The following is a 17,480-nucleotide window of genomic DNA, read 5'->3' as shown; positions in this document are numbered from 1 at the left end:
ATGTCTGTTTCGAACGCTTTTTAAGGGATTTTTAGATTATTCACATAAAATAATTATACAAAAATTTAAAAAATATTAACTCTAGAAAAGTAGAAAAACGTCATTTAAATAGGTATGGAAGTATGTTAAATTCTTCAATTCCTCCCACCTGTTGGCTAATGTCTGAAACGGGTCAAATACTACACAGTTATTAGTTTTGCACGATGAATTAATTTAATAACACAAATGTTTACATAAACTTTATCAACGGAACTTCATAATCAATGAACATGGCAAAAACATTTTTGTGTTTATCACGTTTGGGCAACTTACCACACGATATTATTATTCGGACCACGCTAATCGTTTATTGTGTTTAATTTTAATTTAAAATTAAATTATATTTTTTAATAATTATTATGACGCACATCGCATAGTCGCGAAATTTTTTGTACTGAATACTCGTCGTTTATTATAAGAAAGACGACAAAAAATTAATATCGATTTAAATAAACGGCAAATAAAATTGAACAGCAAATACAATTTATTCTTTTTACGTAATTATTTTCTTTGTACGTCAATAATTGCATCATTAAAAAAAAGTCACTGGCTGCAGATAAAGTGAAAGAAAAAGAAAAAAAAGAAGAAAAATAAAAGTCGAATCCGCGCGAATAACATTCCATTTTTAAAAAAGTTATTCGAATTTAAAATGCTCGTTTCGTGTTTGAAGTTAAACGGGGTTCGTCCCTTATATTCAGTGATAAGAAAGAGTTCTCAAAAGGTGGAAGATATATTATGTTTATATGGCGAAGAAACATATGATTTCAAGGATAGATACCGGGTTTTGGATGAAAAGGATTACACTAGATTCATCAGCAAGCGGGCTATGAAACGAGAACCGGCGATAACACGATCTATGAGTAAGTATATTTATTAGAAGTTCATGAAATATAGATTAAAATTAGAATGATTTATTAGGTAGGTACTAGCTGTTCCCCGCGGCTCTACTTGGGTAAAGTAATTTCTTGTGGGAATGAGATATATAACACGGTAAAAGAAGCCTATATTATCTCACTCTCTAGCCTCCTATTACAAAAATCATGCCAAAAGAAAGACAAACAAACAAACACAGTTGAAATAATGTAGATGTTGATTATGTTAATAATAATATCTCTACTAAATAGCTTTGAGTAGGTACTAATATTTACTTTTTGCGAAAAGAAAGCCTGATTATGATGTTATTTCGTTAGAATAATTTTTCCAACTTTTTTGCCATTCTTAGAGTTTTTGCGCGATTGTATTGCAAAAGTTAATATTTTAATTTTAAATAAGTGTTTGCAGACATTCATTGATTTAATTTAGTAAAAAAAATATCGTTTCTAACTGTTATTGCAAGTCATATACCTATTTAAATAAAAATGGTCGCGACAACACATTGTTTTAGTGTCAAGCTGTAATCTATTACAGGCCATACACTTGACCTTAACATAATTATTAACAATATTTCATTACAATCAGTCTGTCCGGGATTAATAATAATATAATTATTCCTGCTAAAAAAATTCTATAATATTACTTATATATTATGATGTACCTAAGTATCTTATTTTAGACGTAAAAATAAAAATGTTCAATAAGAATTTATAATATTATGAAAGTAATAAAATTCGCTTTAAAAATGCTTATAATTTAAAAAATACGTTATCTAGCTAGTAAATTGCAGTATTTTTTATTATTCAACATGTTTTGAGCCATTATAATAAAATGTATAATTAAAAAAACGCTCTATACAGTAATTGAAAAATATATATGTTATAGTCAAAGTCCGATACACAGTCTCTTCGCGGAAGGACTGGTTTATCCTAGGTTTGGCCAAAGCCATCAGGCAATCCCCGAAATACATTTCAATTTCGCCCTTTGCCTGAAGTATTTTTAGTCAAACCCAGGAGCTCCTAACTTTTCAGTCAAACGTCGAAAGTAAATTATTCTGTTTCGGTTTAGGCCTAGTCAATCCTAGAAGCGACTGCAATTCTCGGTCAAACGTTGATCTGAACTAAGAAATTATTAAAACAATTAACATTAATGCCTCACCATGTCAGAAAAATGATTAATTTGTCACTTTAATTACCTAATGCCTCACCATGTCAGAAAAATGATTAATTTTTCATTTTAATTACTTAAGAAATTATTAAAACAATAAACATCAAAATTTTAAAAATGTTATTTTTTTATACACTTAATCTTATACAAACTAACCTCCGTATATTCCAAAGCATTTATTTATTTATTTTATACTTTATTGCACATCGTACAAAAGGCGGGCCTAATGCCACACGGCATTCTCTCAAAGCATCTCAAATATAAAAGTGAAAATCATGTAAACTGACCAATCAGGTGTCAGAACTGGCAGAGTTAAGCGGTTCTTAAGACTTGAAAGCTGCTTAAATGATAAAATGCTTCCAAATATACGAAGATAAGACACTTCATACCTATATCGGAGTTTGACTCGTCAAACCCCGATTTAATAAAATTGTGTTTTGACGTTTGCCTGACCAAATTAGTCTCTTCCAGGTTTGGCGAAAATTGTTTAGTCAAAGGCCGAAAATTTACATTTGTTTGGGCTTTGACTAAGTCATTCAGTCTGACCTGAGGATTGACCAGTCCAACCTAGGAGCGCCGGAGCTTCGGAGTTTGCCTATAACATATATAAACAAATTGATTTACCTATAATAATTATATAATAAATGAACTAGCTCCGCTCCTGTTGGTGCCTTAATGATGTTATTGTCTGCCTCGATAAATGGGCTAAGTACCTATCTAACACCGAAATAATTTTTGAAATCGGGCCAGTAGTTCCTGAGGTTAGCGCGTTCTTAACAAACAAACTCTTCAGCTTTATAATATTAGTATAGATTTCTTAAATTTATAAAGAATTTATCACCATTTATCGTCGTTATCACCAACATAATTCTACAATACAAAATCTCTCGTAAAATATAATATCCAAAAACATGACTCAAATTAAGTCAATGAACTAATTTCAACTAAATAATTGCGAATTCATATCAGCTGGGTTTCCAGAAAAATTGTTATCATTATGTAACTGACCCGCTATCTCAGTGACCCCATACTGACGCAATACATTATACAATAGTTTATTGACTACGTATAAAATATAATAAAAAACTAAAAAACAAGAAATTTTTGCATTGTCACTGATCCTTGATCCTTTTATGTTACGATTTTTGTGCCTGTAGACAGTGAGATAGTTGACCGCCTCCTTGGTACAGTGGATGACGCGTGCGCGTAGAACCGAGGGGTCCTGGGTTCGATTCCCGGTGGAAACGAAGAAAAAAAAATGTCTCGGGCTGGCAGGACACAGAAGGCTGATCACCTACTTGTCCCTAAATAAAATCGATCAGTGAAACAGATGTATGGATGAATGCATCTGCCCCTTACCCCACTTGGGGACACGGGACTTCACAACACAACAAAAGACAGGAGGCTAGAGAGTGGCTACTCTATAAAGTAGTATAGTTAGTGTTATATTAAATTTTCTTTTAACCACTGATTGAAGCCGCTAAGATAAGGTAGTTTATTTTTATGTAATTCTACTTCTAATAATTATACCTATAAAAAATTTCTGCTGTTTTTTGTCACCAACTAAAATAGACAGATACAAATATAAACGTATCTATAGATAAATCTAATCCCCTACAGCATCTCTAGCCTACAAGATCGGCAAGCAAATGATCTCCCTAGCAGAGGGGATGCCAAATGAACAAATCTTCCCCTTCGACCGGCTGGAGATCAGCACCAAGAGTGGGGGTAAGATCCTCATGGAGGGAGATGAGCTAGCCATGGCTCTGCAGTATTTACCGTCTCAAGGGTAGGTGTCGAACTCTAATTTATTTATTTAGGATCACAATTATTTACATAAAAAGAAATATACGAGAATCAAAATAACGTTGCAATACCTTCATTCAACTCTAGGCAATAACATTTATTCATTCAATTAGTCTTCCAAAGCTCTTGTGAATCGTCAAAATACATAATTAGATATTTATTTTTAAATCCTACACAGTATGTTATTAGATTTATAGAGAACACTAGTCGAGTGCTTGTGCACAAATGTTGAAAAAGTAGTTCAACAATTATTTAAGACCTTTTTTTTCAAGTGTAAACCTTAGTACATACTCTAAGAACCATACCTACTCTATTTCAAGGGTAAATAATATCATCTCAATCAGTTCAGTATTTTTTACGTGACTATAACAAAAATACGCACATCATATCGTACTATCATGTTTTCTCCAGTCGTCTTTATCACAGAGTAATGACTTATTATACAAATAATTTGTTTTCTTTGAGTGTCACAAAAAATTGTTTTAACCTATGTAATAAGTAATAACGTTCCAGAAGTTAGGAAACATAGGAATCTGTAAACAGACTGCTCTTTAGAAATAATCTTTTTTTTTCTTGTTCTTTATCATTCTTGGAATCATCATCTTTAATAACATAATATATTTTAGCAATAATATAGTACCCAAATGTGACCATAATTTATATAAATTGTGGTCACATTTATAATATTTGGTACAATTTACAAATGACTTAACTTGTCTTCATTTAAGGTTTTTTATTATTTAACTATTTTATTTTTTAACATTCAAATGCTGTTTAATTTGAAATATTTGACAAAATACAATACGATCACTAGGCGGGTTTCGAACCCGCGTCTTTTTTTTGCCAAGACTCTCCACTACGTGATACCTGAATTTCTTTTCTAAAAATGACTAAGATTCCAAAAATTTCCAACCACAAAGGTTCCCCCCCCTCCTCACGCTCCTCCGGGAGTTCCAACAGGATGTCCACCGCCCTCCCCCCCTGGACCGCGACATCCTCATCACGAACGGGAGCCAGCACGGCATCTACCAGTGTGTGGAACTGCTCGTGGACCCTGGGGACCCGGTTATCACTACCGAGTTTACTTTTACTGGGGTTAATAGCGCGGTATGTGGATGCATGTTATAATTGATAAACTAAACAAAAAATAGTGTCGAGATGTGTTTACCTAAGTACGTAATATTATGTCGTAATTGAAGCAGGCTATTTCAGTTACGTTTTTATTTAGATTAACTAGTAATTTATGTAACGCTCTTATGATCTTATATTCTTTATTTTTATTTTTAGAGGCTACTATTTGATCAACATGATTTTTCAAGAGTTTTTTTACGTGTTTTATGCAGTGTTATTTCACATTTTTATACCAAATGCATTTGTAGAGTTTTTATGAAAGCCATAAGCAAGACATTCTAAAAAAATCGTGGATTAAAATATAAAGCTGCTGCTGTCAGAAGTTTATAACCTTTTTTGTAGCCCAGAAAGGCTTTTTAAAGAGCTTTCAAATTGTTTATCGGCCTAAAATGTAACACTTTCGAGATTAAAAGTAAATCATCAAATTTCCAGCTTCGTCCCTACGATCCAGAAATCCTCGCGATCCCTGAAGACGAGGATGGTCTTATCCCCTCTGTACTAGAGGATTGTCTCTCCCATCGCTCCAAACTGGGACTAAAAATGCCCAAACTCTTATACACAATTCCTACAGGAAATAATCCCACGGGAACAGTTCTACCGGCACACAGACGAAGACAGATTTACGAACTAGCTTGTAAATACGACTTCTTGATTGTGGAAGACGATCCGTACGCGTTTTTGAATTATTCTGATGTGAGTATGAGTTTATTTATTTTTGACTGAATTTTCATGATTTTTTGTGTTTGTATTTTTTTGTGAATGAGGTGTTAAGCTAATAATAATTTATTAATACTTCCGCTAAAATAATTTTGGTGTATTTTAATGCCCAGTTTCTTTGGATATAACTTTAACTTTTAAAGCTCTTGATAATTTTTATAAAAATGAAGATTAATCGATAAGGGAGAAGCCGCGGGTTCAATGTTAATATCCTGCATTATTTGTATAATTTACATCATATTATAATTAAATTTAATTGTAAACAAATACGGAAATACAAATATGTACAGATAACAGCTGATAAATATAAGCTTCAAATGAGACATGATTCATAGCAATGTCTCAATAAATCTAATGGTCAATAATAAATAACTACAACAACATAATTGGTTTAATAATATAAAAACAATTTAATTTTCAACAGCATTTAAAAGTATCTTTTAAAAATGAATTATAAAGTAATAATGGTTTGAATAAAATATCGCATCTTTCAGCTTTCAAGTTTCTTTGTCATTTTAATGATACAAAAATATATTACCTACTTATTAGCAAATTTCCTCCTATTTATAATATCTTTAAATATTATTTGTATACGTAGTATATTATTATTAGTCTGTGATATTATCTTATTCATTATATTGTATGTTACAAAAACCTTGCACTACGAATTACGATACAAACAATGAATCAAAATATTTAACAAACTAAGAGCTATCAGCTAGGGTTATCACTATCGATGGGGGTTTATCTAAAAAGGTAAAATATTTGTCACTTTATGTGTTTATATTAGGTTATGAAAATATTTTAGTTTTTAAATCTTGTATTTTTTAAACGTCAAGTCACATGATTGGATCAAAAGCTATAATATTTTTTACTAGCTAGAGCCCGTGGCTTTTCTAGGTTTCTATGAGCCGTAGTTTTTTGTTAATTTAAACCTTTTTACTGTAGCCTTAAATCACTACATAGTATAAAACAAAGTCGATTTCCCTGTCCCTATGTCCCTATGTCCCTTTGTACGCTTAAATCTTTGAAACTACGCAACGGATTTTGATGCGGTTTTTTTTAATAGATAGAGTGATTCAAGAGGAAGGTTTATATGTATAATAACATCTATTAAATAGTGGAGAAGTACTGTTATTTTTGAGGTTTCTAAAGTGATGTCGTAAAAAATTACATTTTTTCCGCTTACATTGCAAACGCAGGCTGAACCCTACGAGTTTTATCAAAATAATGTACTAAGTATTATACACATTGAAAAGGTCTATAGAAAAGTCCGCGATGGTATATGTCTATCTCTTATGGATAACCCACAATAACATTTTTTTGTCATTTACTTTTTACGAAAAATAATGGCTAATTTTCGATGCGATTTTAACCAATACAGCATTAATCCTTAACCAATTAAATACCTTGAATACATTGTTCGTTTAATATAGATCTATATGGCCCTTTACACCGTATGATTTAAGTGAATATTTTCGAAGATATTACAAATTTAAAAATTGCGGGACGTAGCGTTTGCGGCGGTACCGGCCGGCCGCCAGGCTATCTATACGAAGTCGGAGCGGGCTGCGGGCCGCTATGTTTTTATATACAACGTTCACAGTTTTTCTGTAGTGTATTTAGTATCAGCATTGCACCCGTGCGAAGCCGGGGCGGGTCGCTAGTCTTATATATAAAAATGAATCGCAAAATGTGTTGGTAAGCGCATAACTCGAGAACGGCTGAACCGATTTCGATAATTCTTTTTTATTATATTCCTTGAAGTACGAGGATGGTTCTTATGTAGAGAAAACGTAAATATTATGTACCACGGGCGAAGCCGGGGCGGGCCGCTAGTAAATAATAAAAATCGCGTTGTGCTATTTATTTTGTTACTTTTACCGATAAGTTTTCGATTAAGTTAGAAGTGAAGTAGTCGATAAGTTTGTGAAAATAAATTCTTATTTATAAGTACCTACTTGTCAAATTTTCATCTAAATGTTCTCGTAATAAGTTGTTGGCTTTTCGTGATTTAGTTTCAAATAATTTTGAAAAGTGCCAAATTCGACCAAATTTGAACAATCGGCAAATGTGTCGTGACTCGTGCCATGTTACACCAAGTTACACCTAGTGCGAACTTAGCCTTATTTCATTTAATACTTTATTGAAGCGACACTTCTTTAGGCGCGTTTTGAGTATAATTTCGCGTTACAATGGCAATACCGTCAATTCACGGAGTAACGTGATACGTTTCCATAACACAAGTGAAAGCTTAGTATAGGATTAGATCGTGCCGTGTGTGAAAATTGTCCCGAAAGATTTATTAAACTATTGTATAGCTTCTATCGCGGGCCTTGAGCTCGGGGACCGAATCGAGAAATTCCGTAACGATAAAACCTCACGCTCCCCACTCCGACGGGCGGAGGTGTGGCTTGAAGGCATAGCATGCAATAGCTTTACCGCGGCAGTCCCCGAGTGCCACACGTCTTTTTTTATTTATTATTCCAGTCGCGCCCCCCCTCGTTCCTCTCACTGGACCAGTGCGGGCGCGTGCTGCGCCTGGACTCTATGTCGAAGGTGGTGTGCGCGGGGCTGCGCGGCGCGTGGGCCACGCTGCCCGCGCCGCTGCTGCGCCGCGCCGAGCTGCACACGCAGGCCGAGCTGCTGCACCCCTGCACGCTCGCGCAGGTATGCCATGACATGACGTGATGTGACGTGACGTTACGTTACGTGAAATGACGAGACGAGATATGATTTTAATGATTTGATATAGAAACAACGTGATATGATGAGACGTGACGTGAAATGGCGTGTTATGACGTGATGTGACGTGAAATGACGTGTAATGACCTGACGTGAAATGACGTGATGTGACGTGAAATTGCGTGTAATGATGTGACGTGTCGTGAAATGGCGTGATATGACGTGACGTGAAATGGCGTGTTATGACGTGACCGGTAGGGCATGCAGAACCGAGTCCGGTTCCAAGTTTCTGAAACCCGGTTCCAAATCGAGTTCAGAACCGGGTAGAACCGGGTTACCCGGTTCTTTTATAATACCTGGGAAAAAATCAATTACATATAATAAAATTCTAGAAAAGTGGTGTCTGTACAATGAAAATATGTAAAAAAAAATCAGCAGCGGTTATTACTAAATCGATCCCAAACCCAAAACTGTTGTTAAAAAAATTTTTGTCTGTTTGTCTGTTTGTCTGTTTGTCTGTTTGTCTGTATGTTTGAACACGCTAATCTCAGAAACGGCTTATCCGATTTAGATGCGGTTTTCACTAATATATTGTGGTAAGCTTCATTTAACATTTAGTGTTTATTTCATGTCAATCGGTTCATAAATAAAAAATTTATGACCATTTAAGTAATCACAGCGAACATTTGCTAAGGCATTCTAAACATGAATTTACTTTATTACGTAAATTATAGGCTAAAGTTATTCCTTGACATGTCCAGATGATCATATCGAAAGTCCCCAAGCGTGGGGGGGGGTGGTTATGCTGAGGGGGTAGTAGGGGGGGTCAACGGACCTTTATTTAGATTTTTGCTCATAAGTCTAAAACCTGCACAAATAGCATTATGGTTACTTCTAGGTAAATTTTATATATTATAAAAGGTCTTTGAAATTATGTCGTAGGTATTATATTTTTAACCCCCGACGCAAAAAGAGGGGTGTTATGTCCGCTATGTGTGTTTACATGTCTGTCTGTGCCACCGTAGCTCGCTAACGGGTAATACGAATTAGATACGTTTTTTTTTGTTACATTAGTTGTTTATTATATATAGGGGTAAGTGGGAATGAAAAAAACGAATGTTGTCGGTTATACCCAAGTGATATATCAAATGAAAATAGACGACATGTCAGAAACAATTAGTCAAATTTTATCAAAATCGGTTCATCCATTTATTTGATATAGGGGTAAAAGTGGAAATAAATAAATAAATTTTATCAAATATACTCAATGACGTATCTAATGAAAGACATGACGTGTAAAGTACAATAAGACATAATATTTTATCAAAATTGGTTCATCCATTTATTGGATACTAGCTTTCCGCCTGCGGCTTCGCCCGCGTTTTCAAAAAAAAACCCGCATAGTTCCCGTTCCCGTGGGATTTCCGGGATAAAACCTAGCCTATGTCACTCAGAAATGATGTAGCTTTCCAACAGTGAAAGAATTTTTCAAATCTGCCAAGTAGTTTCGGAGCCTATTCAATTCATACAAACAAACAAACAAAAAATCAAACCTTTCCTCTTTATAATATTTGTATAGATATTTGTATAGATAATATTATGTAGGTATAAAAGTGGGAATAAAAGTTGTCGAATATACCCAAGTGGCATATCAAATGAAAGGGCATGACCTGACGTGAGAAGTATAATGAGGCATAGGTATTTAATCAAAATCGGTTCATCCATTTATTATATAGAGGGGTAAAAGTGGGAATGAAAAAAACGAATGTTGTCTGTTATACCCAATACAAGTGATATATCAAATGAAAAAAGATGACCCGTCAGAAACAACAAGTCAAATTATATCAAAATCGGTCCATCCATTTATTTGATATAGGGGTTAAAGTGGGAATAAATAAATAAATTTTATCAAATATACTCAAGTGACTTATCTAATGAAAGACATGACGTGTAAAGTACAATAAGACATATTTTATCAAAATTGGTTCATCCATTTATTGGATATAGGTATAAAAGTGGGAATAAAAGTTGTCAAATAATATACCCAAGTGGCTTATCAAATGAAAGGGCATGACCTGACGTGAGAAGTATGATGAGGCATATTTAATCAAAATCGGTTCATCCATTTATTGATTTATAGCGGTAAAAAAAGTGGGAATGAATAATCGAATGTGGTCGAATAATATAATCAAGCGGCATATCAAATGACGTGTGAATCACAATTAGTCATGTTTTATCAAAATCGGTTAATCTGTTTATTACATATAGGGCACCTTAGGGGTGATAGTGGGGATAAATAATCCAAATGGAGTACCAAACGAAAGGATATGACATGTACGTAATATATAGGTATGATTAGACATGGTTTAGATCAAAATCGGTTCTGCCATTTACTAGGGGTGACAGGGAAAAGTTGAAAGTCTGTGAAAGTAGAAGGAATATGGGAGCGGGAGAATAACCACATCCTGGAAATTTTGAACTCTTCTGAACCTAAGTTTTATAGCTCAGTTTAGTAATAAATTTTACTAACAGTTCTTTTGTGTTATTATTTATTTTATTTCTTAACTTTATAATAATTTAATGTACCTACTTATAATTTAGTTGTATATGATAGTACGTGTTTCAAGACGTGTTTACTCAATAATTATGTATTAAGTAGTAACTACTATGCAGTCACTATTCCACGCGGACGAAGTCGCGGGCACAGCTAGTACAAAATAAAACAAAAGTAACTGTAAAAGTACCCGATCGGCCTTTTATTTTACGCGGCTTGTGTCTTATTTTATTAAATTAATTAAGAAACAAAATTTCAATACTTCTCTTTATTTATCAGTCTTATAAAAGTACCTTGTTATCATAATTATCACATATAAACTTAAACCTTATTCATTAACTGCAAACTGTAAAGCAAAAAATCAGCCAAGTGCGAGTCGGACTCGCGCTCCGAGGGCTCCGAACAAACCTATTTTTTATAATTTGTAACTTTAAAATTTATGTTTTTAGCAAGCAATTTTTCCTTTATCAAATTTCAAGGCTCTGTGTTCATGAGAAGTACCCTGTAGGTTTTGAGTTCCATGTAAATGTCGAAATTTGCGAAAATTTTCAGCATTTACGGCTGAATCTTTTGATGCGTTGGCTTGTGAGTTTGACTTTTTCACAGCATCAAGGGACCGTAGACTTGAGTATTCGATATAAATTTCAGCTTGGTACCAAAAACAAAAACATGACTGGATCATTATGTGAAACAGTAAAATCAACAGCTTTTCAAATTCACGACAAATCTAATAAAAATATTTCTGTAGTCTAATTTTTGTCATTTTCAAAGCCAATTTTTTTTTTTTTGGTAATACAACTAACTAGGAAACCTATAGCATCTAAGGTTGGATAACCAATCAGAGCCACGCTTGAGGCGTGGCACGAAAATTCGCGATGCACGTGAGTCTGACGTTGCCAGATAGAATAAATTTGTTAAAATAATGCAGCAAAATATAAATAATACTTTATATTTTAATATTTTGGTCGGAACCGGGAGAACCGGGTTTCATATTATTCAGACCCGGTTCTCAAGATCATCAAAAACCCGGGTTTACCCGGGTTTTTCGAAACCGGGTAAACCCGGGTGCATACCCGTCACTTTAACTCGCGTCACTTTACCTCCCGTCACTTTAACTTGCGTCACTTTAACTCCCGCCACTTTCACTCGCGTCACTTTAACTCCCGTCACTTTAGCTCCCGTCACTTAAACTTCCGTCACTTTAGGTTCCGTCACTTTATCTCCCGCCACATTAACTCCCGTCACTTTACCTCCCGTCACTTTTGTCATTCGTTATTTTAAACTTCATTTAAAGTTTCCCTTTATTATCTTTAAGTATCTATTTATTCCTTAAATCGAAATAATTTTGACCTCCCATCACTTAAACTTGCGTCACTTTACCTCCCGTCACTTTAGCTTCCGTCACTTTAACTTCCGTCACTTTACCTCCCGCCACTTAACCTCCCGTCACTTTAACTCGCGTCACTTTACCTCGCGTTACTTTACCTCCCGTCACTTTAACTTGCGTCACTTTAACTCCCGTCACTTTAACTCGCGTCACTTTACCTCCCGTCACTTTAACTTCCGTCACTTTAACTTGCGTCACTTTACCTCCCGTCACTTTAGATTCCGTCACTTTACCTTCCGCCACATTAACTCCAGTCACTTTAACTTCCGTCACTCTACCTCCCCGCGTGACGTGACGTGAAATGACGTTTAATGACGTGACGTGAAATGACGTGACGGGAAATGGCGTGTTATGACGAGACGTGACGTGAAATGACGTGTTATGGCGCGACGTGACGTGAAATGGCGTGTTATGACGCGATGTGACGTGAAATAACGTGTTATGACGTGACGTGAAATAACGTGTTATGACGTGACGTGACGTGAAAAGGCTTGTTATGACGTGAAATGTCGTGATATGACGTGACGTGACGTGAAATGGCGTGTTATGACGTGACTTGAAGTGAAATGACGTGTAATGACGTGACGTGAAATGACGTGAAATTATGTGTAATGATGTGACGTGACGGGAAATGACGTGCTATGACGTGACGTGAAATGGCGTGTTATGACGTGACGTGACGTGAAATAACGTGTTATGACGTGACGTGACGTGAAATGGCTTGTTATGACGTGAAATGTCGTGATATGACGTGACGTGACGTGAAATGGCATGTTATGACGTGACGTGTTATGACGAGACGTGACGTGAAATAACGTGTAATAATGTGACGTGACGGGAATGACGTGTTATGACGAGACGTGACGTGAAATAACGTGTAATAATGTGACGTGACGGGAATGACGTGTTATGACGTGACGTGACGTGAAATGACGTGTTATGAGTTATGACGGAACGTGACGTGAAATGACGTGACACTACCCGTCGTGACGTGACTTGTATGATATGACGTGGCATAGCATGACATGACGTGATATACGTCACGTACTGTAAATGTTTGAATTATTTGTATGTAGAACGTAATAAACTATTATCAAACATGATCAAATTGTTAGTGAAGGCGGAAAACTAACTCTAAAACTGATGTCATCGTTATTACTTATTTGTTTAACTATTACATAAAAATATTGTCCTTGGCCATGTGCTATCAAACGCGGCGACGCTAATCAAGGTCGATGATAATGGTATCACAATTTGGTAAAATGTGTCTTACTTATTAATGCAATTAAATTGGACAAAATCGACATGAGTAGACTAATACAGTTTAAATACTGGTTTATTAATTAATATTAATGAATGCGAATATGTATTCCCTTTCCCATCAATTTCCCTTATATCTCATCCTTTTCCTTTCATATCCATCCACCTATCCATCCCTAAACATTTTTTGACCACAACGCGTTTTGAGCAATTATTTCGCTCAATGAGCGTTTTCGGTCTTTGAGCGTAACATAATATTATGTACTATTTCTGTGAAAGAAGATTCGCAGAACGCTGTACTCGACATAATATTGTAATATGTATTTCACGATATAATCGTAATTACGAAAATCTGTGATCATCATCTTATGCGTGATTGTAGGCCGTCGAAGTATTGTGATCCGTGACCGTGAGCTACTGCCTACCGAACGCTGTTCTCGCGCTCTGTACACATAATTATTATATTCTAATTATCAAACTTAAACTCAATCATTCATTTATTCAATTAGATTACTATTTAGTAGCACTTTCGAATCGTCATTACATAAGTATTTTTAACATTTACAACCGATTCGGAATCGGAAAGCAGTATCTATGGAGAAGAATCGGCAAGAAACTCCATCGCTTGATTAAATCTCTTAGAGTAGCGCGAAGATCATCTTCTTGCTCATTGGAATCCGTCACTACACATTACCTACATAATGTTATAACAGGTGATCCTGTACCGGCTGCTCCGCTCGCGCAGCGAGTTCGCGTCCCACATGTCGTCAGCCCGCGCGCTGTACCGCGTGCGGCGCGACGCGCTGGGCGCCGCGCTGGCGGGCGCGGGGCTGGGGCCGCGCGCGCACTGGGACACGCCGCGCGCCGGCCTGTTCTACTGGCTGGCCCTGCGCGGCGTGCGCGACGTGCACCGCCTGGTGAGTGTGTGGTGTGGGGCGGGTCGGTTAGCGCGGGGCTGGGGCCGCGCGCGCACTGGGACACGCCGCGCGCCGGCCTGTTCTACTGGCTGGCCCTGCGCGGCGTGCGCGACGTGCACCGCCTGGTGAGTGTGTGGTGTGGGGCGGGTCGGTTAGCGCGGGGCTGGGGCCGCGCGCGCACTGGGACACGCCGCGCGCCGGCCTGTTCTACTGGCTGGCCCTGCGCGGCGTGCGCGACGTGCACCGCCTGGTGAGTGTGTGGTGTGGGGCGGGTCGGTTAGCGCGGGGCTGGGGCCGCGCGCGCACTGGGACACGCCGCGCGCCGGCCTGTTCTACTGGCTGGCCCTGCGCGGCGTGCGCGACGTGCACCGCCTGGTGAGTGTGTGGTGTGGGGCGGGTCGGTTAGCGCGGGGCTGGGGCCGCGCGCGCACTGGGACACGCCGCGCGCCGGCCTGTTCTACTGGCTGGCCCTGCGCGGCGTGCGCGACGTGCACCGCCTGGTGAGTGTGTGGTGTGGGGCGGGTCGGTTAGCGCGGGGCTGGGGCCGCGCGCGCACTGGGACACGCCGCGCGCCGGCCTGTTCTACTGGCTGGCCCTGCGCGGCGTGCGCGACGTGCACCGCCTGGTGAGTGTGTGGTGTGGGGCGGGTCGGTTAGCGCGGGGCTGGGGCCGCGCGCGCACTGGGACACGCCGCGCGCCGGCCTGTTCTACTGGCTGGCCCTGCGCGGCGTGCGCGACGTGCACCGCCTGGTGAGTGTGTGGTGTGGGGCGGGTCGGTTAGCGCGGGGCTGGGGCCGCGCGCGCACTGGGACACGCCGCGCGCCGGCCTGTTCTACTGGCTGGCCCTGCGCGGCGTGCGCGACGTGCACCGCCTGGTGAGTGTGTGGTGTGGGGCGGGTCGGTTAGCGCGGGGCTGGGGCCGCGCGCGCACTGGGACACGCCGCGCGCCGGCCTGTTCTACTGGCTGGCCCTGCGCGGCGTGCGCGACGTGCACCGCCTGGTGAGTGTGTGGTGTGGGGCGGGTCGGTTAGCGCGGGGCTGGGGCCGCGCGCGCACTGGGACACGCCGCGCGCCGGCCTGTTCTACTGGCTGGCCCTGCGCGGCGTGCGCGACGTGCACCGCCTGGTGAGTGTGTGGTGTGGGGCGGGTCGGTTAGCGCGGGGCTGGGGCCGCGCGCGCACTGGGACACGCCGCGCGCCGGCCTGTTCTACTGGCTGGCCCTGCGCGGCGTGCGCGACGTGCACCGCCTGGTGAGTGTGTGGTGTGGGGCGGGTCGGTTAGCGCGGGGCTGGGGCCGCGCGCGCACTGGGACACGCCGCGCGCCGGCCTGTTCTACTGGCTGGCCCTGCGCGGCGTGCGCGACGTGCACCGCCTGGTGAGTGTGTGGTGTGGGGCGGGTCGGTTAGCGCGGGGCTGGGGCCGCGCGCGCACTGGGACACGCCGCGCGCCGGCCTGTTCTACTGGCTGGCCCTGCGCGGCGTGCGCGACGTGCACCGCCTGGTGAGTGTGTGCTAGAGGCTTTTTTTCAGCATTTCAAGACCAAGAGTGAAAAAGGAAGAGAAAATCGCAACGCAAACTTAATTTTTCATAATTACTCCAGTCAGTCAAGACAATCAATTCACAATAATTCCAAAAGTTTTCAAACTTCGGTCAAGTGAATGGTTCATTGGGACGACAATAAATCTCATCTTGCAACCTTGTCCGCAGTTCGGAACATTGTTAAAATTGCAATTAAATTATTTTTTGCTGTATGGTCGTGAAAAAAATTCCAAAAGTTCTACAAATACGATATTAAGATATTTTTGAATGTATTTATTGTATTTTAAGATTTAATTTTTTTTCCATGTACTAAAGTGTTTAGTTATAAGTCAAAGATTTGTAAAAGTATTTGTAATTAAACGTATTTTCTTTCTTTCATATAATATTTCATATCACACTTAGATTGGTTGCAAATTTAATACGTGATATGAAATATTATTTCGAAAACTTTCCCAAGTTTGCAGAATTTTTGGAATTTTTTTCACGACTATATCTACAGCAAAAAAATAATTTAATTGCAATTTTAACAATGTTCCGAACTGCGGACAAGGTTGCAAGATGAGATTTATTGTCGTCCCAATGAACCATTCACTTGACCGAAGTTTGAAAACTTTTGGAATTATGTATTGTTAAATTTTCGATTTCGAATGTCGATTCTGACTGATGTAAATTTCCAACTTAACAGACAGAGATCTTTTTTTTTAGAAACATGTCATCGAATTTAGTGACAAAAAAAACTTCAATCTTTTAAGGAATCGAACTCAGAACTTTCAAAATATAAAACTTATAAAAAATGAATTCTAATCCATTAATTTTTCCCCCAGGCGTTCGAAACAGCAATATCCCACGGGCTCATGGTATGTCCCGGGCAAGCGTTCTCGTACGACACACAGGCTCCCTCCCCACACGTACGACTTACCTTCACTAGAGCTCCACTCGCTGACTTACAAGTCGCGGCTTTGAGATTACGCGACTTGCTTGTTCTTGAACAGGGAGAGGAAAGGTTGCGGGCTACTGAGGGATAAGAGGTCGAAAAATTAAATAAAAAAAAATTATATTGTGTAAATCCTTTATTATAAAAGAAAAACTCAGAATAATCAATTATGATTATGTACAAAACAATTTATTTTAAACACACCTATAACATTATAATACACAGTAAAAACTAGGGATGTAACGATACCGATACCGATACCGATATATCGGCCGATATATCGGCAAGCCGATATATCGGTATCGCCGATAATAAATCAACCGATACCGATATTTTTTTATTAAATTCTTTCTTCTCTTTTATATTTTTGCATTGTATTCATTCATATTGTTTTATTTCTGTTTCTGTAATAGTGTTAAGGAAGAGCGGAACCTCCTGACACAAGCATTTTATTTGCTTACTAGGAGTGTT

The 17,480-nt window shown here is 38.9% G+C and overlaps 1 protein-coding gene across 1 annotated transcript; it reads left to right on the top strand.

Moving 5' to 3' along the window:
• Positions 1–244: 244 nt before the first annotated feature.
• On the top strand, positions 245–17,242 carry LOC149898453 (kynurenine/alpha-aminoadipate aminotransferase, mitochondrial). Its single transcript, XM_090115111.1, has 7 exons — positions 245–899; positions 3,700–3,868; positions 4,806–4,992; positions 5,449–5,709; positions 8,224–8,403; positions 14,333–14,536; positions 16,900–17,242. The coding sequence occupies exons 1-7, from the start codon at positions 689–691 to the stop codon at positions 17,098–17,100; spliced, it is 1,413 nt and encodes a 470-aa protein (XP_089971237.1). The 5' UTR covers positions 245–688; the 3' UTR covers positions 17,101–17,242.
• Positions 17,243–17,480: the final 238 nt, after the last annotated feature.

This window comes from Colias eurytheme, chromosome 22 (assembly GCF_061535395.1).
Source record: "Colias eurytheme isolate Ceu_HAF_F1 chromosome 22, ilColEury1 Martin Lab GWU primary, whole genome shotgun sequence".
NCBI classification, from domain to species: domain Eukaryota; kingdom Metazoa; phylum Arthropoda; class Insecta; order Lepidoptera; family Pieridae; genus Colias; species Colias eurytheme.
This window is presented reverse-complemented; position numbering and strand designations above follow the sequence as displayed.